This window comes from Wyeomyia smithii, chromosome 3 (assembly GCF_029784165.1).
Source record: "Wyeomyia smithii strain HCP4-BCI-WySm-NY-G18 chromosome 3, ASM2978416v1, whole genome shotgun sequence".
Taxonomy (NCBI): domain Eukaryota; kingdom Metazoa; phylum Arthropoda; class Insecta; order Diptera; family Culicidae; genus Wyeomyia; species Wyeomyia smithii.
Window position 1 is genome coordinate 189,265,688 of NC_073696.1, and position 25,785 is coordinate 189,291,472.

The 25,785-nt window shown below is 37.8% G+C and overlaps 2 protein-coding genes across 3 annotated transcripts in view; one reads left to right on the plus strand and one right to left on the minus strand.

Moving 5' to 3' along the window:
* Positions 1-8,856, plus strand: part of LOC129733252 (bifunctional 3'-phosphoadenosine 5'-phosphosulfate synthase) — a 25,026-nt gene extending 16,170 nt beyond the window's left edge. For both annotated transcript variants that reach the window (XM_055694949.1, XM_055694947.1), the window contains exons 2-4: positions 1,906-3,388; positions 8,193-8,344; positions 8,402-8,856. In XM_055694949.1, coding sequence (XP_055550924.1) covers positions 1,906-3,388; positions 8,193-8,344; positions 8,402-8,614 — 1,848 coding nt within the window. In that variant the 3' untranslated portion in view covers positions 8,615-8,856. The remainder of the gene's footprint in view (positions 1-1,905; positions 3,389-8,192; positions 8,345-8,401) is intronic.
* Positions 8,857-25,557, minus strand: LOC129733251 (uncharacterized). The gene is made up of 5 exons (XM_055694946.1): positions 24,061-25,557; positions 23,066-23,715; positions 21,874-22,932; positions 9,536-11,450; positions 8,857-9,472 (listed from the first exon to the last, which is right to left on the minus strand). Exons 1-5 carry the CDS (start codon positions 25,280-25,282, stop codon positions 9,390-9,392), a joined length of 4,929 nt encoding a protein of 1,642 aa, XP_055550921.1. The 5' UTR covers positions 25,283-25,557; the 3' UTR covers positions 8,857-9,389.
* Positions 25,558-25,785: the final 228 nt, after the last annotated feature.

The window sequence follows — 25,785 nt, forward strand, 5'->3', positions numbered from 1 at the left end:
GGCGTATCACAGAAAACGAGGCGAGCGGCGAGTTACTCGCCTGACCAATTTTGGTATTACAGATGGCGAGTCGGCTGGGTTTTGGACAAATAGCTCGCCTGCGAAACTGTTCGACTCAGTTGTCAGCAGCCAAGTTTCACTTGCGATCCCTAATACAACATTTTACCCGCCTCGTCAGTGACTTAATTTTCGAAAAAAAATGGGGCTTGGTTCGGACTGGTCGCACACCGACCATCTCATAATCATTGCTATCCTGTATCACATTCCACACACAATAGAGAAAAAGTGTGATATTTTGACGTATGATTCTGCAATGTATTTTGAATGATGTTCCGACACGCTAACAAACACATAACCAAAGTTTTCAAATGATGTAAACTTTTAGGTATATTTCTTCAACAACCTTTCGAGCTTGATAAAACAATCTATTCTATCTCCTGTGCATTATAATCACGGACGGTGCTATAACATTATAAACTTTAGTTCCAATCAGTTAGTATGAATTTCACAGCGACGCAAAAAAGTGCTATAAAAGATCGATCCAGTTGAGATCGATTCCGCGGCACCGATCTTTTGGGTGGATCGATCCAAGGACCGTTTGAATGAATCGATTCTCAAGATCGATCTTTCCCTGAAGATCGCCCAATCCTAAGTCCGACAGTTTTGTCTCATGTCTCATCCTTTCGTTAAACAGTAACTAATCAATGCAAATCAGTGGAACATCCCTTATATTAATTTAAAATTTAAACAAAACATGAAGTTGGAGAAATAGTTTTCTTTTATTATTACTATGTAATAATAACTATAGAAAACTTCTATTACATTTGAAAAAAGGTCATTTCGAACCTTTCCAAGTTGATATAAATCAGCCTCTTTTGCTTGATCTTCTTAGACCTTTCTTCTTTCCAGCAGGCTTATTATGATTGGTCATTTATTACCTTGATATTTGTACACACGTTGACACTTTTTTACTTTTAAATGCGTACTTCTAATCTTATAACACTTAGTGGATGAAATCATAGAGCAAACTGAGCCATTCTACATAACTTCGCGCATTAATCCGGAGTGATTATTTCCAATTTAGCTGCAACTTTGCACAGTTTTTCAAAATTAAACTTGGTTTTCAATGGAACTCGTTGAAAAAAAAAAGTTGGCCTAATTACTGTCAATATTATTTGTCATGTAGATGTCGAGTTGTTGTGTGTTTTAGGTTATTTTCAATCAATGAAGTCTTTATGGTTCGAATAATTTATTAACCGCCTTGAGTCGAGCCGTATATTTGTAGTTTTGCGATAAACTGATTGACTGGTACCAGTTTTTTTTACACATCATTATTTAAAATTAAACATACTCTTTATTCTATTCTATTCTTTTTATTAAAACGAAAGATTTTAGATTTATTCGAATTTTCACCATTACAATGAATATTAGTCAAATGAAAGTGTATAATGATTGCAAGAAATGTTGGTTTCTATATGAACTTTATTAGGGGCCTTCCACATACCACGTGAACAGATTTTTAACGATTTTGACCCCCCTCCCCCTCCGTGGACAACTGCCCATATAAATTCTAAAAAAAATGTATGGACCGTGGACATTAGCCACCCCCCCCCCCCCCCCCAAAGCTGTCCACGTGGTATGTGGATGGCCCCTTACAGATTTAGTGAAAAAATGATTAGATGGTACCTTGATCTAATGATTTTTTTTCGCCATTTCAAAAACTTACTAAAAACGATAAGAAATCTTCCTTTTTTGCGATTCTCTAAGTCACCATAAATAAACTTCATTATGAATATTTGAAGCAAATCCACAAACTCTACAGATATAATTCGGATCGATTCCAACCGAAATCTCCATATTTTTACCGCTTTTTAATCTCTTCACATGTTTTGTTTTCCTCGACAGTGCCTGCAAGTTGCAACAAATGTCACTGAGCAAAAGCATAACGTTACCCGCGAGGTCCGCGGTCAAAATTTGGGCCTATGCCGTGGATTTCGTGGGTGTACCGTGTGGCTGACGGGATTAAGCGGTGCCGGCAAGACGTCTATCGCTTTCGAGCTGGAAGCTTACCTCGTGTCCAAAGGCATCCCAGCGTACGGTCTAGATGGTGACAACATACGGACGGGATTGAATAAAAATCTCGGATTTTCGCAAGTCGACCGCGAGGAAAATATTCGGCGAGTAGCCGAAGTAGCGAAATTGTTTGCTGATAGCGGTGTAGTGTCGATATGCAGTTTCGTTTCACCGTTCGCTGAAGATCGGGAAATGGCCCGAAAAATCCATAAAGATGCGGATTTGAAATTTTTTGAAATTTATGTAGATACTCCGTTGGAGGTATGTGAGTCGCGTGATGTGAAAGGTTTGTACAAAAAAGCCCGCCAAGGAGTCATTCAGGGATTTACCGGCGTGACACAGGCATATGAAGCACCAGAAAATCCCGACTTGGCTGTTTCTACCGAAGAGGTCACTGTCCGACAATCGACTTACAAAGTGATAAAGCTACTAGAAGATGAGAATATTATACCAAAGTTCATAAAAGACGATGAACCGATTCCAGAGTTGTTCGTCCCGGATGAATTGGTAGCCTCTGTTGAAGCGGAAGCGAAAACACTTCCATCACTCTCGATAACGACGGTTGAGTTGCAGTGGCTACAAGTGTTGGCCGAAGGCTGGGCATATCCACTCAAGGGATTCATGCGTGAGAAAGAGTATTTACAGACACTGCATTTCAACTGCATGTTGAATGAGGACGAAACGATTCGTGAAAATCAGTCCATTCCAATAGTATTATCAATCAGCGAGGATGATAAAAACAAACTAGATGGAGTTAGTGCACTGTCTCTATCGTACGAGGGCCGCTTGGTGGCGGTTATGAGAAAACCAGAGTTTTACTATCAACGGAAAGAGGAGAGATGTGCGAGACAGTTTGGCACCAGTCACGAGAACCATCCTTACATTAAAATGATAATGGAATCTGGTCAGTATTTGGTTGGTGGTGATGTGGAAGTTTTGAAGCGCATTTACTGGAATGATGGATTAGATAGCTATCGTTTGACACCCAATGAACTGCGTAGGAAATTTCAGGAGGTTAAAGCCGATGCAATTTTCGCCTTCCAGTTGCGGAACCCTATTCACAATGGACACGCTTTGCTGATGAGTGACTGCCGACGACAGTTATTAGAGCGGGGGTACAAAAATCCGGTGCTATTGTTGCATCCGCTTGGTGGCTGGACTAAAGATGACGATGTCCCGCTGCCAGTGAGGATGGCCCAGCACCGGGCCGTTTTAGATTCTGGTGTTTTGAAGCGCGAGCATACGGTTTTGGCGATTTTCCCTTCGCCCATGATGTATGCTGGTCCTACGGAGGTGCAGTGGCATGCCAAAGCAAGTGAGTTCTCTTTGCTAAGTTTATATATTACGTAATACTGTGGCTTCGTGTTGCTGTAGTGATTCGCGAAAAAATACACTGTCACGATTAAAAGACTTTCCTAAAAGTACAAAATTCTTAGACCATATTGCAGTTTTCTGTCGATTCATTATTAGGTGCAGATAAGCAAACCCCCGTAATAAATATTAGAGATAACCGCCGGACTATTGTGAATGGGTGATCAAAACAAACGCGCGTGTGGTACTGCCCCGGGTGGTTCGCGATATCATCATTCGTGACAGTTGTTATCGATGAATGATGATTGCCAGGGAAACAATGTATGGGTCGTTCTACAGACAGGCTATACCGTTTAATGGGATCTATATTTTAAAAAATGATCGCGATGAATATTGAATAGAAGAGCAAAGTGATTTTTGAAAATTTTAAAGGACATCTAAAAAATTAAATTTGAAAGTAACAATTATATCATTTCGTTTAAAAATGTTAACGAAAAGTTAAATAAAAGCAATTCCTAAAAGAATGATTAGGCAAAGGATAAATAATAAAAATCAAATTGTCAGAGATAAATAAAAAACCCGAAAATATACCTTGGCTACAGTTAAAAAAAAGGTGAAATAGGGAAAAATTCGAATGTCAGTAGTTTTTATATAATAATAATCAAACCATAAACATCAGATATTCAATAAATTCTAACAGCAAACCATATAATTGATTAAAAAAGAAGTTTTGCGCGAACAAGCTTTATTTTCAGCACATCAAATTGGTCTATTTTTAGTGTTCAGATTATGACAGTGGCGTCTCGGGGATTTGGATATTGACTGTGCATTCAAGGTTGTTCTATACAGACATCTTCCCCCTCCCATGTGGCAGTTCATCATAAAGCCATACCTGATAATGCCTTATATTTGCACTTACTCTATTCGAATGCATTAAACCCATTGACATACATTTTAATCACATAATAAACATGATCGTTGAATGTTTATTCTATATAGATAATTTCACGTGTACGACACTTGTTTTCGTAAATTAATGCCCAAGCAATAGAATTATCTGCATTCATTAGAGTTGTATGCTAAAAAAATAGTGCATTACTGCTCAACCTTTTATTATTTTGTTAAGTTTCATTATGAATAAGTAGAAAGAAGAAACGTAACAAAATACTGATAATTACCGCGACAAACAAGTATGTGCATGTGAGGTAAATGAACTGATTTATATATGTTACTGCGGCGTGCTGGCAGAAGTCAGTACATTAGAAATAAGCGTGCGTTTCTGAACGGTTTAATTTGTCCGTCAAACGCCGACTGTTTTGAGACGCATGGCTCATAACTTGCGAATTTCTTGATTTTTTGGATTTCATTCCGTTCCATCTTTCAATCAAATTATTAACATTAACTAAAAATCAACGAAGACTGGATTATTGTCAAATATCTGAAAGATTTCAAATTTTGCCTGGTGCACAATCAGGAAGCTGACATAATACAAATTTATCTGGCACAATGGCAACCATGGTAAATCTACCTGTGAAGCTAAGGGGCGACGCCTGGCTTCTTACTCTTCTTCCTCATCAATCTCGATGATCCCTGTTGCACTAAAAAAACTGGGCACGCTCCATCCAAGTGTTTCATCAATTGGATATGAAAATGACTCTGCATTGTTATTTGTAGAATTTCTTTCATCGAATTCAATCATTTTTCACTTTTGTTTCAAGTTGTCGCACACATCAACTTACATCCATGAGCCGTACTCCACTTACGTATGATTCCAACATCCCTTTCAGGTGAATTGCACTTGAATCTGCCCCACTGTTTCATCACAGTGATTATCATGTGCGGAACACTTTCATTTACGTATGATTCCAACATCTCTTTCAAGTGAATTGCACTTGAATCTGCCCCACTGTTTCATTACAGTGATTATCATGTGCGAAACACTTTCAGTTGATTTGTTTTGTTTTTATATGTCAAATGATGTGCCGTTTGGGCTGAAAAGTAGAAAAATGGCGACAGATGAAAAATCAACGAGTGTCATACGGCTCAGAAGTTTGAGGATTTTCCAGACTACATCTGTGAATTTTTGGAAGGTAAGTGATTTATGTCACGTAAAAGAATCGAATTCTAATCTTATTTCGTCCTTCCAGCACAAAATCACAGAGATTTTGATGAAAACATCTTTACGCTAGAGGCAAGTATTTGTTTACTAAAACATCAATTATTTAAATTAAACTAATTTAAATCTTTGTTTGCTTTACAGGCTTCTCCAACAGAAAAGGATAATTTATATTTGGTGATGATTTTTTATAGTGAAATTTTAATATTATAAATAAAAAATATTATATGCAATCATATCCATGTAAAACTGTTTTCATTTTAAAATCGAATAAAAATCATTCAAAGCTCGGTAAACATTCATTTGAGATTCAAAATCCAAACACTTTATGTCTATATGTCAAAACACCAGAATTGAAAGTGTTTTCCTTTTGAAAATGAGGTGTTGCACGATGAATAATCCTAAAGTGTTTTGCATATGAATTCTATATGTTTTGACCAGTAGGGCAAATTCAAGTGCAAAACACTTTATAATGTCGTGCCGATTTCTTTCAGTGTGTATTTTTCGTAAGTGATGCCATTCACTCGGAAAATACTCTATGTTTTTAATGCTATTTATCACCATTTTGCACAATTACTCCTGCAGTCGATAGTTTTACCGTTTGAGGGTTACCGGAGAATCTGTATCTTTAATGTACTTAAAATCGAACGTGTCATTCACCATTGTTTATGATTCATTCATTGACCCATCTGAATTGTACTTTCCGCACAAGCAATATGCCTCAACAGGTACATATGTTCCAAACTTAATCCAGAACGAATTCAAAAGTAGAAATAAGCTCACACTACACTATTTACTCCCGACATTGAGCAGCGTTATGCTGTTCTTATGCTTCACGCAAAACCGTAATAACTCCTTGCGCACTTTTGGATCTTGGTAATTGATATTACTGATGATCCAAGTCGGATCTCTTACTACGCCCATATTTGTACTTTATTTTTAATGTTTACTTGAAATTATTGTAGATTATAACAGGTGTTGTGGTCCCCGTGGCTCTGTGGTTAGCGATGTCGGTCGGCTAGCTCTCCCACACGGTTTTGACATCGGGTTCGATTCCCGATCAGGTCGAGGATCTTTTCGAGCTGGAAATTTTCTCGACTCAGCACTGGGGCACGGTGTATCGTTGTACTTATCCTACACATGCAAAATGTGCCAAAAAACAATATCGAGAACGAATTCTCTCAACTAATCTAGTTGATCGAGACCGCATAAGCCCCCCAGGCTTGCGTGCGATATTGTTTTTGTTATAACAGGTGACATCATTAAAAAACATAAATCAAAACAACGAACAATGTTGTTCAGCAACACTGCCAGCAAGCCTGATAATAAATTTTAACGCACTCGGGGTTTTCAATTTCAACCAATCAGCGAGTGGTTCCCAAAGTGGTTGCAAATCTATACCCAGTTGTCTCCCCTTAGCTGTGAAGTATTGATTAGCAATACTCTCTTTCTCTGAGTATCTCTATTATTGATGACCTCAAAATATATACACTAAGGTCGCTTTTTACGCGGGGGATGCGTTCCAAATTTGTATGGGCCCGCGTAAAAAACGACTTTTTTGAGTTGCAAATATAACAAAGAAAACCGTTTTAAAACGTTCAAATCTCGTTTGAATACGATAGTGGCCAATCTAGAGACCAAAATGCAATATTTTAAATTTTGAGTATTTACACCAAAAAATGTGAATTTTTTTGAAAACTGATACATGATCACTCGTGGCCTAAAACGGAAAACGTGATTGAAATGAGGTCGATATCTTGTACCGTTTTTATGTAATGGAGGAAAGCAATCCGCGTAAAAAAAACCGCGTAAAAAGCGACCTTACTGTACAATATTGGGATTTTTCAAACAAACAATAACACTGGTCGACATAAGCGAAAAAAAATTGCCTTAAGATGATCAAAGCTCTTTAACTATTTCTGTGAATTTTGGTGTGTCAAAAATCCGCAGAGTAATTGCTCGCCGGGTTTGTCGCTTCTACGTTGGCTTACGGGAAAATTCATTTAAATTTCTGAAAAAGTTATCTTTGCTAGGGGCACAAAAATTCACATGAATGGTTAACAAGCAATAATCTTTCATTTTTTTCTTTAGTTTGAGCTCTAGGGCAAAACGTGTGTTTTTAGTGTTATTGTTTCTGGCATCAAACTAATAACTAATCTTTGTCAAATTTTGTAAAATCGATCGAAAATAACTACAGTGACCGAAATCTAAAAATTCTGAAATCCACGTATATCTCGATATCTGCATAAAAACGACGCAAACTTTAAAAACCAAATAAAAGATTTGACCTGCAAATCAACATTATTAATTGTTAAAGAAAACAAAAAACGTTTAATAAAAAGTGGTGAGTGTTTGGGAGTTTGATTTTGAAAATTTACTCCGCACTGCTTAGGAATTCCCACTAAGAGTTTTAGTACCGTGAACACATTAAAAATTGTCCAACTTACAACTCTCGAAAACTATCGAACCTTTTGGCCACCAAGTGGTCTAAAATTTTAACAAAAAAAACATACTTTCACTATAGAGGAACAACTAACGGCACTTAAAGACACATATCTCAGATCCTCTCTGGACTACCGGTATTTTGCGATGCTAATTGGCATTGCTAGCAAGTGATCTTTTGCTTGGAGTCATTTTGTCTCCGCTAGAGAAATCCGCGTAAAAATAATTATAATGACTCCATTGTTTTTAGGAATGAACGCTGGAGCCAACTACTACATTGTGGGTCGCGATCCAGCCGGAATGCCACATCCTGATAAGCAAATGTATCCGGACGGTAACCTGTACGATGGAACGCATGGTGCCCGCGTGCTAAAAATGGCCCCTGGATTGGACAGCATCGAGGTAAGATATAATCATTCTCCAACTTGAATACTATTCCATCAGGGTTGCCTTTTGCAGATTCTTCCATTCCGCGTTGCCGCGTACGATAAAACCGAGTCGAAAATGGCATTCTTTGATCCAAGCAGGAAAAGTGACTTCGACTTTATTTCCGGAACTCGAATGAGAGCTCTTGCGCGCTCCGGTCAGGACCCTCCGAATGGATTTATGGAACCAAAGGCGTGGAAAATTCTTTCCGAGTACTACCAGTCGTTGAAGGGTGGTGATAATTGATATTCATCTGCGTTTGTGTTCATTCTACACAGAGAGCGTCATTCGAACAGCAGCGATAAATGCCTACGATTGAGTTTAAGTCATAAGTTTTGTTTTAGAATTTTACACGCCATGTTTCGTTTATTGCATGCATACCTATAATTCTCAGATTTGTTGAAGGTATATCAATTTTATGCTGTTATGTTATTTTATCGTGGCATCAAATTTGATTCGGATGAATAAACAAGAATAACTACTGGAAATAGCTTTAACAAAGTTTTTAGCCTGAATGCCGAAATTTTATTCATACTAATTTTATATAGTGGCAATTGCTACTATCTTATCAAGGTATTAACTGAAACTTTCCTGCTTCATCTGCTTTATGCGGTTATCTAAGGGTGACATTGCTGCGCGCTTGATGACACTATCTTGAAACTATTTTGTAATTCCAAGGAAAGGAACAAACCCATCAACAATGAATATTCGACTCTTCGCTACAGATGAAAAGATGGGTAAGAATAATCTCTGAAGTTTTATTTCCATACACTTTGGCGTCTTACCGGACGTCAACAAAGTTGTCTCTTGTTCAACAAGATAGGCAACTATCACATGTTGCCGTTGGTTGCCGCTGCTTCAATGGTTTGTCAGTTACTTAAATTGAGAATATGCCTACCGACTAAGCTAGATAATCATTTTAAGCACGAAATCTATACTCTATATAATGCTAGATTACAGGCTATTTCACGCATTGTTTCATTTATTTACATGGACCTATTCGCTCGGCACCACACTACTGCTAATGAGGAAAATCTGCCTCGCTGGCTATCACACCTTTGTGAGTCATCAGGTCGTCAATGTACTTTTTTACTTTCCGATCCACTGTAATGAAAATATGATGCTTTATAAACTCGTATAATTAACTCAAAATGACAAAATACATACCAACAACTTCCACGTCGTAAAACTTGTGCGAAATGGTTCGGGCTAGACCCTTAAACAGCTCCTTGGATTTGATCTTTTGTTGGCGATAGTACGGCATAAGAAAGCGAATGACGACATCGGCGAGATTTTTCTTGGAGACTTTTTCTTGCTCGATTTGAATGTTTTGCAGTTTAACTGTCCCTTCAGAATTATGTACCGATTTGGGAATACTGGTGGACGAGGATGATGCGGAAGTAGTGGTGCTTGAGGGAGGCACCACAGTAACACTGGTAGTACTGGTATTACTGCTACTACTGTTGTTGAGGATAGTAGGTTTTTTCGAAACTGTTGATGCTATTGTCGCCACCGAAGTCGAAAGGGATGACGACGAAGAAGATGATGATGATGTTCCATTGCGTGCCGCAGCATTAGACACAGCGGCATTCAGTTTTTGCAGCGTTGCGTGTATTTGCGCTGCTGCATTGTATTGAGCAGCAGTTAATGATTTCACCTGAACTATTGGTACTGTGGGGGGAGACAAATTGGTTGCCGAAGCCGTAGTTTTTTTATGATCATACTGAATAATCGTTTTTTCGGGAGAGGGCTCGAACAAATAGTTATATGTCTTTTTCGAAATAGTTTTTTCCCTCGGTGGTGATACAGGCTGTGCTGGCGGAAGGGGTGGCTGACAAACAGTTTGCATTGTTTGCTGGTTGTAGATAGAATAGCCTGTAGAATAGCTTGATTCAGTGATGCTGGGGGGCGGCGGTGGAGGTGTTTTGACAGCTGAAGGAGGTGGAGGGGGTGGAGCAACATAGTCTAAAAGTTGATCTGCCAATGATTCTGCTTTTTTCGAAACAGTTGAGGTATCATCATCCCACATATCATCGGTTGAGAATAATGTACCTTTCCCACTACCAGTGGCTGGTGATTCATAGCTACCGTAGATTCTTGCATTGTTACCACTATTAGTGCTGGTGCTAGTGTAAGCAGGCGCATAATCTGTGGTAACTGAAGCCTTGCGATCATAATGTGATACTCGCTGCTTAGAACTAGGATAACTATAACTTTCTAATGGTGATGGAGGCCGTTTTATAGGAGGTTTTTCATCATAATCACTGTAGAACCGTTTTTTCGGTCTATGGTCATAAAAATCATCTGGTTCTTCGGCTCTAGATCTAGACTTTTTATGCTTCTTGCGACTATCTTCGTAGTCTCGGGAGCGAGATCTTCTAGAACGGTGTGAATAACGGTCACGAGATCTAGACCTATCACGTGAACGACGCCTTGATTTACTTCTTGAAAATCCTCGAGATCTTTCCCGAGACACATCCCTTGCACGTGGTGTCAGTGAGCGATCTCGCGATGGATCTCGTGATCTTGTTCTGGATTTTCTCTTTTTTGACTTACGCTCTCTACGGTCCCATTCGTCTTTCGATTCTTTAGACCTATGAGAGTACGAGTCGCTGGACACTATTTCAACTGAGGGTGATCTTTGTTCATCAATTATAATCGTTTTTAAATCCTTCTTTGATTCGGGAGTTGCGGTGCTTGAGCTAGCCGCGACGTCGTCTGCGATATCCCACAAATCTCCGTCGTCGAGCTTTAAGCTACTGGTTTTCTTGGTTTCATTTCGACTTTCATATTTATCGAAATATGACTGAATAGATGGCTGACTCTTACCATCTCTATTAGAGTTAGTAAATTTAGTGTTTTCACGACGCCGATCACCATTACTGCTTCCTTTAGGCAGTCCAGTCGACCGTTGTTCTTCGTCCCCTCGCAACTCGGCTGTGATTTCATCTCCATATTTGCGCTTTAGTTCCGCCTCAATAGTTTTGAACTCTCCGCCGTGTGAGTTACGCGCCTTCGGTACATAGTTTTTCAATTCAGGATAAAGCATTTCGGACGAGGTTGCTGCTTTGATAGCGGTGATCTGAAGATGAGAAAATATAAAATTATTTAAAATCTCTTATTGATGGTTTAGATTATGGTTGATTACATTTTTTGCACACCAGGCGGGCGACATTGAGGATAACTTTTAAATAACCATACGCGTTGACTTTAAGAACTTGTCTTGTAGTCTCCAGAATTCTATTTAAGTTTTGGGTTTTGAAATTATTTTTTCAACTCGCCTTACGAGAGTTGAAGCAACAATAAGAAACAATAGTTTAGAAAAAGAGCAAACAATTCGGATTGACGGTGTTGCTGATATTTGTTTGGTTTGTGCATGCGAAAAAAAAGGAAGGAAATATTTTTGCTTTTGTCATCACGCACATTTTGACAATTACATATGAGTGTTCACGTAGGTGCGAACAGCCTTCAAAATCTCTTTCAACGCGAATAACCCGAATATAGTGCGGCATCACCCCAGAAATAGAATCCACAGCAGTTGTCAAATAAAGATGTTTTTGTATTGTGTATGATGAACGTGAAAGTAGTGTTGTCAGAATGTATCAGCAGTTTTTTTTTTTTAAAGCTTATGTTTTGAAAACTTTCGATACGGTTGTATCATTTTTTGCACACCAGGCGGGCGACATTGAGGATAACTTTTAAATAACCATACGCGTTGACTTTAAGAACTTGTCTTGTAGTCTCCAGAATTCTATTTAAGTTTTGGGTTTTGAAATTATTTTTTCAACTCGCCTTACGAGAGTTGAAGCAACAATAAGAAACAATAGTTTAGAAAAAGAGCAAACAATATAGTGCGGCATCACCCCAGAAATAGAATCCACAGCAGTTGTCAAATAAAGATGTTTTTGTATTGTGTATGATGAACGTGAAAGTAGTGTTGCCAGAATGTATCAGCAGTTTTTTTTTGAAAACTTATGTTTTGAAAACTTTCGATACGGTTGTATCCATTCCGTTAATTTTGATTTAAAGGCGTTGGAAATTATTGAAAATTTTGTTAACTTCAATTGAATGCCACGTAATTTTACTTTGAAATGTTTATAGGGAGTTCTAGTTGTTTGTAGGGATTGTGTTATTATTATCCAGCTATTTATTTATTTAGCAAAATTACATCCGATGCAGAATTAATTAAAATACGCAACTGTCCCTTCACAGTTAAAATTTTAAAATGTTGCAAAAAAGTAGCGCAAATATGGCATTTTTGAATGAACATTTTTTCAAACCATTTTTGGACGGATGTTGACGAAAGTGCAAGATTATGAGAGGAAGACTTTTTCGAACAACAAGGCAAAGTACGAAGAAGGCATGATATAATGTAAATAACGATGGGTTTTGAACAGAAATTTTACACGGCTACTGTCAGAGATGTGCCCAGCAACTTTCAGATTGCTAAAGCTGATAAAATTGTCAGACGGTTGTTGATTTGGCAAAGAATTTGCAGCAGTGGATAGAAAACGGAGGCTGTTGTCACAAAATAAAACAGTGGATTCAAAAATGTATAGAGAAGATAATCATCTACTTCAGTGTATTAAGGTGCACGAAGGTCTGGTAATGTTTTGTTCAGATTTGACAAGCTGAGGTCGATTACATTGAAAAATACATCAATCCTCCCAATTGCCACCAATTCAACCCAAATGATAAATATTGTGCAATTATCAAGCGAGAACTGAACTTAGGATGCTGCGCCAACTTCGTCATCTGACTTACTAATTTATTTCAGGTGATGTCCTGTAATTATCCTTAGTTCCTATTTGTTTAAACTAAGCAGTTGTTGAGAACGAGAAAGTTGGCAACAAGGTGGACCCACAATTCGGGATGGTTCACTTTGCTTTGCTCTACACAGACCAGGGGGAATCTATCTGTCAAATATCGTGTAACCGTGACCAGCATATTTGGCAACAAGGCGTCCGGTTGTTTTGATTTGTGTCGTTTTGATTGAAGTAAAATTTAGTAGAATTGTAACGTTCTTTTTTAACAAAACTCTAGAAATCGCGGAAAACTTTTATTAATACTGCGTTACGTAGTGAAATTTGGTGGCAGCAGCCTGCAATTAGCTGAAAACCATGAAGTTTCCGGGCCACACAGGAAATCTTTTAAACGTCATGGACCAACAAACTTCATGGACCAGAGTTGATCTGCGATAACGCACACATATATGAATTTTGACAGCAGTAAATCCCCCCTGACACAGACGGTTCTAAAATGAATGGTTCTGCGGGTGCGGGATTCACAGGACCAGGAATTAATAAATTTTTTCCCATAGGACACTGGCCAACAGTATTCCAGGCGGAAATATACGCGATAATAGAATGCACGAATACGTGTCTGGAAAGAAATTATCGACACGCAAATACATGCATTTTCTGTGATAGTCAGGCAGCACTTAAAGCCCGGAATTCTCCTTTCTGCCACTCTAAACTAGTGTGGGAATGCATCCTGTCGCTCCGAAAGTTAGCTATGAAAAACCAGGTGAACTTATACTGGGTTCCTGGTCATTGTGGAATCGAAGGAAACGAGAAGGCCGACTTACTAGCCAGACAAGGGTGAATCCTCTCCCTCTGTGAACAACTACCCATATAGATTCTAAAAAAAATGTATGGACCGTGGACATTACCCGACCCCCCCCCCCAAAGCTGTCCACGTGGTATGTGGATGGCTCCTTAAGTTTTTATGATAAATATTAGTAAATAATGAATATGTGTGTCCATTCAGAAATGGTGACTTCTCAACACTGTTAAAGAAATTGTAATTTTAATTGTTAGGATTTGTTTGCTTTCGCAATTAGGACTTATCATTCGTAGGGATTTAAACCTACTTGTCAAAAAAGGGAAGTAAACTTACAACTAACTTAATTGCTAACTTATTGGCTATAAAGAGAGCCTATCTTAGCAAATGAGGAGGATCATTTGAGATTTAGAAGCATCGGAAGAGATTTTCCACTTTTGCAAGTAGGAAAAAAAATCTAAACTTTTCTGCAATTGACTGCATATGACAAAGACTTCTTCCTTTTACGAAAATACTTGTGTCATTGCAGAACAATGACTTTGTGCATCCTGGAGGCAAATCAGGAAGATCTGAAGTAAATATGTTGTACAGGACTGGATCCAAGACTGAACCTTAAGACACACCTGCTCTGACAGGAAATCTATCAGATTTTGAATTCTGATAGACAACTTGCAGAGTTCGATCAGTAAGATAATTTTTTGAAATTTTGATAAGGAAAATTAGAAAATTAAAAGTTTGCAATTTCGCAATCAAACCTTTGTGCCAAACACTGTCGAATGCTTTTTCTATGTCTAAAAGAGCAGCTCCAGTGGAATAACCTTCAGATTTGTTAGCTCGTATCATATTAGAAACTCTGAGTAATTAATGAGTAATGGAATGCCCATGGCGAAATCCAAACGGTTCAGCTACAAAAATTGAATTTCCGTTGATGTGTGACATCATCCTGTTAAGAATGATTCTCTCAAACAGTTTACTTATTACAGAAAGCAAACTGATTGGTCGATAACTTGGAACCTCAGCTGGATTCTCATCCGGCTTTAAAATTGGAGTAATTTTTGCATTTTTCCATGATTTGGGAAAATATTTGATTATAATTTTGAAGCAGCAATTGAAAATTTTTACTACACTCAAAACATTTTTCACATAATTGTTACGTGAAGCTTCCTGTACTTATTCATTTTCTGTCATTTTGCATAATTTATGTGACAAACATAACATCTATGTGACAATCACATGCATACTATGTTTTATCACGTAGTATCTACGTGAACTTGGCAACGTCAAACAGAATGTCATAGAAGAAGTATCGCGTGAACTCTCTGTGTGAAAATATACAGAAATCAAAATGGCGAAGCTGTTGTCTAACTCAGTCTCTGAAAATAAAATAGAGTTTCTCGACGGCTTGCCAATAAGTTAGCTTTCCAAAAACCGTACGGATTTTACATCGAGTCTTGAGGTTTCACACAGATTTGGTTCAAAGGTCGAGGAGTTTCCTGTACATAAACAGTTGTAGCTTACAGTAGTTATCGCCGGCAAATGTAATATTTGTCAGTTTTCATGTCGTTTGATCCATTTACGAATCGGCGATTTTGCATGGCCATGCGATTTATCAAGCAACATATTTTTATTATTTCTAAAAACTATTTTCCGTCATTTAAGAATTGGGGAAACAAAATTTGGGAATTTTACGTTGTATAAAACATAGTAGCTAGCAGATAATCGAATGCATTCTATTTTACCGGTAGTTGAATTTTACGTGAAATTCACATGAAATGCATATGTCTGCTGTATAAGATTCATAGGATATATCATCTCACCAGATCATGATGAACTCAAATGACAATCACGTAGAATCTACGTTAGAATGACAGTGGAAAATATTCACATAATTTTTCCGGTAATTATAACGTGAAAATTATTTTGAGTGTAAAAATTCCATTTTGCTCTCAGGGAGATGTTTGATTAACCCTCTCTTTACCATGGTTGCTCTAGAGCACCACAAGTTTGGATGCGTGTATCGTTACGAATTATTTAGCAATCTCGCTCAAATTTCGTAAATATATTCTTGCACACCTAACTTATGTTCTGGCAAAAAAATATCCAATAATGTACAGTCAATAATTTATTAGAGTACCGTTACCGTGCCTAATTCTGCGCAATTTTTGTTATACTTATGTTTTATTGTATTTTTTGTAACTATGAGCATAATATTTTATTTTTCTTAAATAGAATTATTGATTCTGTGTCAGTGTTCACAATAATATCAAAAATACATGCGAATAAAAGAAAAAAAATCTGAATTGTCAATACGATCAACGTCGCAAACACCTTTGTTCGTAGTAACGAAAAGACAACGGCAGGAAATAGTTTTATTCATTTCCTCTTAAAACGAGTGCAACGATTTAAACAAACATCGTAGTTGGTAATAAAAGTTAGTATTAGTCATGATTTAGGTAAATGAAATATTAGCTTACGCTAAGTAGCGCATAGTACTGAAAAATTGCAAAAAAACAATGCGCAGATTTACACACCAAATTTGTTTTTTGTGTTCCTAACTATGCGCAGTTTCACAGAGATGAATTCTGGCAAAATTAGGCGGAAGCACATGCAATATGATAAGAACAAAATGCTTGCGAATGTGGACAAGGTAAAAAGAGGCTTTTCCATACGCCGAGCCGCGAGGAAATATGGGATTCTCGAAAGCACACTTCGTGCAAAGTTTTCAGCTGGTGTTTAGTTGAACTCTGCGACGCGTTCCGGGAGGCCAAAAGCGTTCACAACGCAAGAGGAAGGCCGGATTGTCGATTGGATTATTCAGATAGCGAGAGCTGGATTTCGGGCGGATTCTCAGAGGTTAAAGACATCTGTGGCACATTACCTATCGATTGGGCGACCTAGTTTCGTTGGAACCCGTCTGCCGGCAGAAATCGTCAATAGTACTCCGGATGGTTGGTCTATTGAGAAAAATGTATCGGTGGCATGAGATTTTTTATGAATAATTAAAAAAATGTTCTCCACCCATGGCTACTGCGATACAAGGTAGCTCTTCCCATTTTACTTTTCATAGATGGCCATGAATCGCACGTTTCTCTTCAGACCACTGAGTTTTGCAAGGTGAAAAAAAGCCCGTGAAAAGAAAAAGCAGTTAGTACAAGATAAGCGCCAAAACTAAACATTAACGAAAGCTTCAAATGATGGAAAAACTTCTGCAGAAAATGCTTAAATTACTTTCCTTTTTTTTTGTTAAAACAATCAATGTTATTTTTTGGCTGCGCAGAATTAGGAACAAAACTGCGCAGAATTAGGAACATGCTCAAGCAAGTGCGCAGAATTAGGCACCAAACATAAATGCAAAATTTTCTTCTCATACTGTTGTTTTTGGCTGTACATGTGTCTAACTTTTTTTCCTGTATTTTCGAAGGTCATACAACATATGGGACCTATTATTTGTTTGAATGCATGTAAGAAACCTGCGAACTAGGGTTGAACTTTTGAAATTGTCTTAACTGCGCAGAATATGGCACCTTCACGGTATCAAACATTTGAAAAAGTGCCGTTTTTTTCTTCGAAAAATAATTAAATATTTTCTATTGTTCATGAGCTATCACCATTCTATTGTTGATCCGTGCAAAAAATGTTTTCTTATTAATTAGGTGTCACAACACTCCTTAAAACAAATTGTAGTCATTTTTCTCATTTTAATCAAGTTTTATGAATGCTCAAACCTTGGTGCACCAGAGCACCACTGGGCGAATAACAACAAAAATGAAGTTGTTCCCAACACGTTTGAAAATTTAGAATTATCGTTCAAATTGCTGTTTTCTAAAGAGTGACTGAAATAGCACATCGATGCCTTCAATACAATATCGACGTCACGATACGCGACTTGATGAAACCAGAATTACGTTGCAGGACTTTCGTATCGAAATTGCAAACTGGCTCATTCAGCGTGGAAAACAAATAGGTAGTAAAGCGTAGAGGTCGACCCCTGAAACAGATGCCTGTAAAAAAATCTCGACTTCCGCTGAAAGCCCCGAGTTGAACTCCAGATTAGATCACTCAAAACATTTTTCACATAATTGTTACGTGAAGCTTCCTGTACTTATTCATTTTCTGTCATTTTGCATAATTTATGTGACAAACATAACATCTACGTGAAAATCACATGCATACTATGTTTTATCACGTAGTATCTACGTGAACTTGGCAACGTCAAACAGAATGTCATAGAAGAAGTATCGCGTGAACTCTCTGTGTGAAAATATACAGAAATCAAAATGGCGAAGCTGTTGTCTAACTCAGTCTCTGAAAATAAAATAGAGTTTCTCGACGGCTTGCCAATAAGTTAGCTTTCCAAAAACCGTACGGATTTTACATCGAGTCTTGAGGTTTCACACAGATTTGGTTCAAAGGTCGAGGAGTTTCCTGTACATAAACAGTTGTAGCTTACAGTAGTTATCGCCGGCAAATGTAATATTTGTCAGTTTTCATGTCGTTTGATCCATTTACGAATCGGCGATTTTGCATGGCCATGCGATTTATCAAGCAACATATTTTTATTATTTCTAAAAACTATTTTCCGTCATTTAAGAATTGGGGAAACAAAATTTGGGAATTTTACGTTGTATAAAACATAGTAGCTAGCAGATAATCGAATGCATTCTATTTTACCGGTAGTTGAATTTTACGTGAAATTCACATGAAATGAATATGTCTGCTGTATAAGATTCATAGGATATATCATCTCACCAGATCATGATGAACTCAAATGACAATCACGTAGAATCTACGTTAGAATGACAGTGGAAAATATTCACATAATTTTTCCGGTAATTATAACGTGAAAATTATTTTGAGTGATGGTGTTGCTCACTGGCCTGTAGCATGTGACGAGCGATCACGTTGTTACCATTGTGGTTCTCGTAGCCATTTTACATATTTCTGTTGCTCGAAATGTGGAAGGCCGTTATGCCTTTTAAGAGACCGTAATTGCTTTACAGCATAGCATACATAATATAAAATATTATTCCGTTCTTTTTTTTACTTTTTATAAGATATCTAGACAAAATAAAGTTAGTTGTTGATTTTGTATTGTTTGTAAAATGTGACTCGTAAGACCCAGTGGTGCTCTACAGCACCAATTTGGATTTTATTTTCTTTTCGTTCAAACTACAATTTGGGATAAAATAAGAAGGGTTTGTTCAAGCTCTTTCGCTAAAAACCTATTTTTCGATTTTTGTTTGAGTAAAAACCTTGTGGTAAAGGAAGGGTTAATATGTTGAAGATTCCATCGTCACCAGGTGTTTTCATATTTTTGAAATTTTTAATATATGATTTAATTTCATTCAAGTAAATTGAAACTAATTTTCTGCAGGTAGAAAAATCTGGGAAGAAATTGAATCAAATTGACGTGTGACTTCATTTGGACTCACAAAATTCAATTTTGAATTATGAACACTCTCAAACTGCTGAGCAAGTCTTTGAGCCTTTTGTTCATTGGTTACAAGAAAACGTTCGCCATCTTTTAAAACTGGAATAGGCTTTGAAGGTTTCTTAAGAATCTTCGACAGCTTTCAAAAGGGTTTTGAATATGGTTTCAATTTTTCAACTTTAGTCTCAAAATTTTGTTTTGTCAGAAGAGTAAATCTATGTTTAATCTCTTTCTGTAAATCTTTACAAATGGTTTTAAAAATAGGGCCACGAGAACGTTGATATTGACGTCTGCGGACATTCTTCAAACGAATTTGAAGTTGAAGATTTTCGTCAATTATTGGTGAATCAAATTTCACTTGAGCCTTTGGAACAGAATAATTCCTGGCATCAATAATTGCACATTTTAATGCTTCCAAAGCGGAATCAATATTCACTTCGTTTTGCAAATCTAGCTCATTATTAAAATTATTCTGAACATGAGTTTCATATTTTTCCCAATTAATCTTGTGATAATTAAAAACAGAGCTCATAGGGTTTAAAACTGATTCATGTGATATAGAAAAAGTTATTGGAAGATGGTCAGAATCAAAATCAGCATCTGTGATCAATTCACTACATACATGACTTTGATCTGTTAGTACCAAATCGATTGTAGATGGATTTCTTACAGAAGAAAAATATGTAGGACTATTCGGAGACAAAATAGAATAGTATCCTGAGGAACAATCATTAAATAAAATTTTGTCATTGGAATTACTTTGAGAAGTATTCCATGATCGATGTTTAGCGTTAAAATCACCAACTATGAAAAATTTTGAACGGTTTCTGGTGAGTTTTTGTAAATCACCTATAAAATAATTTTTGTGCTCCCGTGTGCATTGGAATGCTAAATATGCTGGGGCAATAAATTAAATCCCAAGTTCAGTTTGAACTTCAATTCCCAAAGTTTCAATAACTTTCGTCTCAACATGGGGAAGAGCACGATGTTTGATTCGGCGATGGGTTACAATTGCAACTCCACCACCGGAACCATGAATTCGATCATATCTATGAACCACGTAATATTCACGCTTCGTTTCATAAAGCGCTTTGACTGGTGTAGCCCTACTGAGCATATCCAGTTCTCATGTATTGTCTGATGTTTATAGAATAATTCTGCTTTCGAGACGCTTGATGACACCCCACAGAACGGCTCTGAGCCAATAAATCCTTTAAATGACTCTTGTCTAGCGAATAGGCATTTTTGTTACTTTCCACTCCGCAGTGTCCAGGAACTCAGTATAACCAGACTTGGTTCCTTTCTGTGTTCTCAGTGAGAGGAAGTACTACCATACTAGCTTGAAGGTACATGTGAAGGCTTGCAGTGCGTTAAGTGCTGCTTGGCTAATGCATATGTTAGCAGGCCTAAATTTTTAGCCCAACAGTCTTATGCACATTCATATATTTCAAATATTTCGGCTTGGAACACTGACGGCCAACCGCCCATCGTTATCGAAGTATTTATCCTTGGACCATTTACACCTCTAGTTGAATTATTTATTTTTGAGCCGTGTGTGTAAAAAACGATGAAGCATTGGCAGATATTCGGGCCACTATGTTTCCGAATTTCCCGTTCAGTCTCCATTATTTGAAAGGTATTTCGAAGATTGCTTTTGTTTCCATCCATTCTTTGTTATCTGGTACATGTTTGCTTAGATAAAAACATTTGAGGATTGCTAGCTGACCCCTTTGATCTCCATCAGATATTTCTTTATGGCATGTTAATTTCAATGCACCTTTTTTCGCCTCCCGTTGTACTGCCTGGTGGAGCGGTAACAGGGGAGAATTGCAACTAAGGCATTTGACAGAGCACTATGCATTACTTCAGTAATTGCATTACAAATTACCCTTTACAACTTGCCAAGGTTGGTCTGCGTTGACCTTTCTTTAGTTTTAGACCACCACACTAGCGAGGCATACGTTATTCTTGGTCCTATTATTGCCACAACCAGTAAATCATACTTGGCCTTAATTCCCTGTAAAAATGCAGAGGGCACTAGTAGCCATACAAGTGACATATTCAATATGTGCATTCCAACTGAGTTTCTAATCCAGCACTAACTCCAAAACCGTTTAGTCTCAGTTGAAAACTGCAGTGTAGTATCACCCAATTTCAGGTTGTTTCAGATGGGTTAATGATCAACCCCTCTTGTCTACACCACTTTATAGAAAAACATTAAACTAACTGCATCTTGATATAAAACATTTTTTGTACCTTGCAGCAATCCCGTGTTATGACTGGTTTTGTGATTCCGAATTCTAGATAAATCAAGCTTTATGGAGAAGTACGTATTGATGAAGTTAAGATGGTTTCTTAAAAAATCTGCTCTGCTAAATTTTCAAGACGCTCCTTACACACAGCTCGACAACCACAACCACAGTGAAAATGTATGACCGTTAATTTTGATTTCTTGTATTCTCGTAATCTTATATTCTAATGTTTTTGCATAAAAATATATATAAATACTCACGTGTTTAGCAATGGATCTTCTGTACAAACTGGCAACCGTGCTGTTCGTAAATGCTTCATATTCCATTTCAATTGCAATATCTTCGAAGTCTTTATAAACCAAATCGTGTTCTGGTGGATCAGAATTTTTACATGTTTCAGTATTTTTCTTTAGTAGCTCAATCAACAGTGACAGATGAGCTTCCCGGGATGAAATGGTTAAACCGCTAACTTTGACGGTTGTCTGTAGCGCATATTTTATTCGACTAATGGATGCAGTTTTGTGCATTTCTAAGTCTTTCGCCGCAGCAGCTTTCCGTAGTGCAAACTGCTTCTGTATGAGCAACTCAGTTTCTTTTTTAGCCCTCGTTTCGCGAGCACCGATGTCCTCGGTCTCGTCGTTTTCATCGCAATCATTTTTCAATCCTTTACGGCCTCCTTCGTAAAGATCCTCAAAATTATCATCGAAACCTATCTTTGTTTTCAACTTTCCTGATACAGACAGTTGCTGGAAGGTTTCGATCGCGCTTTCTACCTTTTTCGGATTAGTACATACGTCGCACATATTAATGCACTCCGGGGGATCGTCTCCAAAGAAGTCTGAAAACAGTCTATGCCTGCAGCGCGGCGTTTCGCAATATTCAACAATCTTTCCGAAGTTCCGAATAGCTAATTTGGCTTTGTCTTCTTTAGCGGTGTTCTTAGCTTTCTGCAAATCTTGCTGGAGCAAAAAGTCTATTGATTTGCACTGGTCTCGGCAATGATAAACTCGACAATATGACTTTTTCCCATCGCGCCCTGCTCGACCGGATTCTTGGTAGTACGCTGCAACACTTTGAGGAACGTCCCAGTGAATGACGAACCGTACTGAAGCTTTGTCAACGCCCATACCAAAACTAATAGTTGCAGAAATGATAGGATATTTTCCATCCATCCAGTCCTCTTGGACTGCCACGCGCTCGGACTGCTTCAAACCCGCATGGTAAGCCGCAGTTTTTAAACCAAGTTTTGTCAAACTGTTAGCCACGCGTTCTGTCGTTTCTCGTGTTCGGCAGTAAATTATACCACATGATTTTTTAGCCTGTAACGGAATAAAGTATGTGTAAAAATTCCAATTCCTATTGAAAGATTATATTGGTATTGAGAAAATTATATTCAGAGAAACAACAAATAAATGATCGAATGATGGGAAGCGACAAACTAAAAATACTTACAGGCTTAATATCAGTCTCATCTTTTTCCAAAATACTTTCTATGTAGTCTCGAAGGTGTATGTAGTCATCCTGTATAGAATTTTTGAATACAACATCGTAATAGAGATTTTGGCGGAAACAAGACGTTTTGAATTTTGCTACCGGTTCTTTTAACCGTAAGTTTTTGAAAATATCATCCACAACTTTTTTGGAGGCTGTTGCCGTTAGGGCAATCCAGGGGATCGATGGATACTCAGAGCGTAATGCGCCAAGTTTTAGATAGTCCGGACGAAAGTCATGTCCCCACTCACTGACACAGTGTGCCTCATCGACTACAACGTACGCTACTTTTTTGTGTTTGACTAGCATTTTCATTAGCTCTTTAAAAGTAGATGTGTTCGCCTGCTCAGGTGTGATGTATAGAAAACGGATGTCCGTGCGAATGCTTTTCAAATCGTTCAACACTCGATCGCGGTCCTTATTGCTCATTTTTGAATTGATAGAATTAGCGGGAATTTTCAATTTTGCGAGAGTATCCAGCTGATCTTTTATGAGAGCCAACAGAGGCGAAAAGACAATCGTTACCTTATTGTCTTGCATTACTCCAGGCAACTGGAAACAGAGAGATTTTCCTGAACCGGTCGGCATCGAAACGTAAACGTCGCGTGTTCCTGAAATGGAAAACGAATCATCGAAAAGTTCTTCCTAACTACGAAATACAGTTTTAAGGCTGAGCTATCTTAAATAAAGGGCAATTTTATATCGTAAAGTTTTCACAAGTCGTCAACATGTTTTATATTACGCAATATCTATACTGTAAACAAAGAAAACATTTATCCTACAGTTGAACCTTTGTGATTGTCGAAGCTGCAACATATTAATTGACAGTCCAAATCATTAGAAGATACTAACTTTACTGGGTCATAAGTAATCACGGCGAAAACTTTCTTGAACTACACAATATAACTAGCACAATAATGTAACATTTTGTTCTGGAAATCAATTACAGAACTTACTCGTGATAATGGTCTGGATAGCTTCCTCCTGCAATGAGCTTTTGAAATCGTTGTGACCGAAGTATTGTTTTAATTTTTCTTGTAAAATTCCTTCGGAGCATGCCTCTTCCTTTTTAATTCTCTTCTCGAAAATACTGGCCAATCGTTTTGTTTGTTCTGGTTTTTCACTGGGCGAGTTTGGCATTGGACTTTTGTGAGTTATGTCGTCTTCTGGGCCAGAAGAATCCTCATGTTTTACCGTTGGAGAAGAATGATTCAACTCATCGTCCGAAAGGTCTTCGAGAAAAGGTTTCCGTTCTTTCAGATCCGTTTCGTCTGAACTATGGCTGCCGTGTCTCCATTCGGCAGCTTGCAATGGTTCTAGTTTAACGTTATGTTGTTGATGTTCGGTAACCATGTTTTGTTTTGTATGTTTTGCTTTCATGATTTCTTCATCGCCTAGATTTCTGTTGTTACCGGGGCTTTCGGGATGATCTAATTCTTCGTCTTGTAATTCTCCAGGTTCTGGGCTACTGCAACTCAGTTTATCATATAATTCATCATCTCTAAGACCACCCCCGTCACTTTCTTCTCGTTGTTCTGTTTTGAAGTCATTACTACTGTCTTCACTGGCATTATCTAAGACTTTTTCTTTACATTCTGTTCCTAGATCTGTCGAAATGGTATCATCAAGAATTGGGGACATGATTTCCTTTCTAGAAGTCAACTCTACATCCTCCGTTACATTATCTTCAGGAAGGGTTGGAGTCGGGTTTAGATCTCTAGGAATTACCTGTACATTGTCTCCACACAGATTTGTGGACTGTGTTTCTTCTCTGGGGCTTAACTTCACATCTTCTGTTGAATTATCTTCAGGAAGGGTTGGAGTTTGATTTTGATCCCTAGGAACTAACTGTGCATTGTCTTCACAAAGAGTTGTGGACTCTGTTTGTTCTCTAGGACTCAATTGTACATGTTCCAATATACTACCCTCACCAAGTATTGTGGACTCAATTTGTTTTACAGGTGTTAACTCTACATCTTCGATTGATGAAGATTCCTGCTCGACTTTTGTTGTTGCGATATCCACCGGTTGGCTCGCATTGCTTTCGTTTTCGATACAACTATCAGTATCACAATCCGGTTGATTCACGTTTTCATCCGCTTTGTTAGTCGTTGTCGCGTTTTGCGAAGCAGAATCCTCGCTTGAATCAGTGGCATCAGTAACAGCATCGGTCGACATATTTAAGGAGCAAATCAACTCGCAAAATTTTGTTTAAATTCTGGCTACTTCAACTCTGCACTGTCGGATTTATATGATGGGTTACTTTTTAGATTAGATTTTAAATGAATGTGGTATGCAGGCTCCTCTAATACATGTTTGTAAAAGATTGACTGTAAAATCACTGTCGAAAGTACGAAAATGCAATCAAAAATTTAAAAAATAGCTCCACACGAAACAATTTTCGCGGCTGAACCACAACTTTTATCCTGTAACGTCAAGTTAAAATCGTCAAACAAAAGATGGCGAAGCGTGCCCTATGGGTTTCAGTTTCCGAATAGTGTAGTGATGGGAAATGCCGCGAGGTTTTGTAATTAAAGTACGTAACACAATTTAGAAAAAACAGTTGAGTTTCTGATTCTAGCATTTTTAGTTTGGCTCCCCGCATAATCAATAACCATAAAACGTGCCTAACAACTAGTTCGGGATATAGTCACGACTGTATGGGGTATCGTTAAACTATA

Excerpts from the sequence above, each read along its gene's own strand:
- LOC129733251 (XM_055694946.1), bottom strand. The coding sequence starts at position 25,282 with ATGTCGACCGATGCTGTTACTGATGCCACTGATTCAAGCGAGGATTCT. Across the intron at positions 23,716-24,060 it reads TATCCAGACCATTATCACGA|GAACACGCGACGTTTACGTT; the intron begins GTAAGTTCTGTA and ends TTTCCATTTCAG. Across the intron at positions 11,451-21,873 it reads GAAGATCCATTGCTAAACAC|ATCACCGCTATCAAAGCAGC; the intron begins GTGAGTATTTAT and ends TCTCATCTTCAG.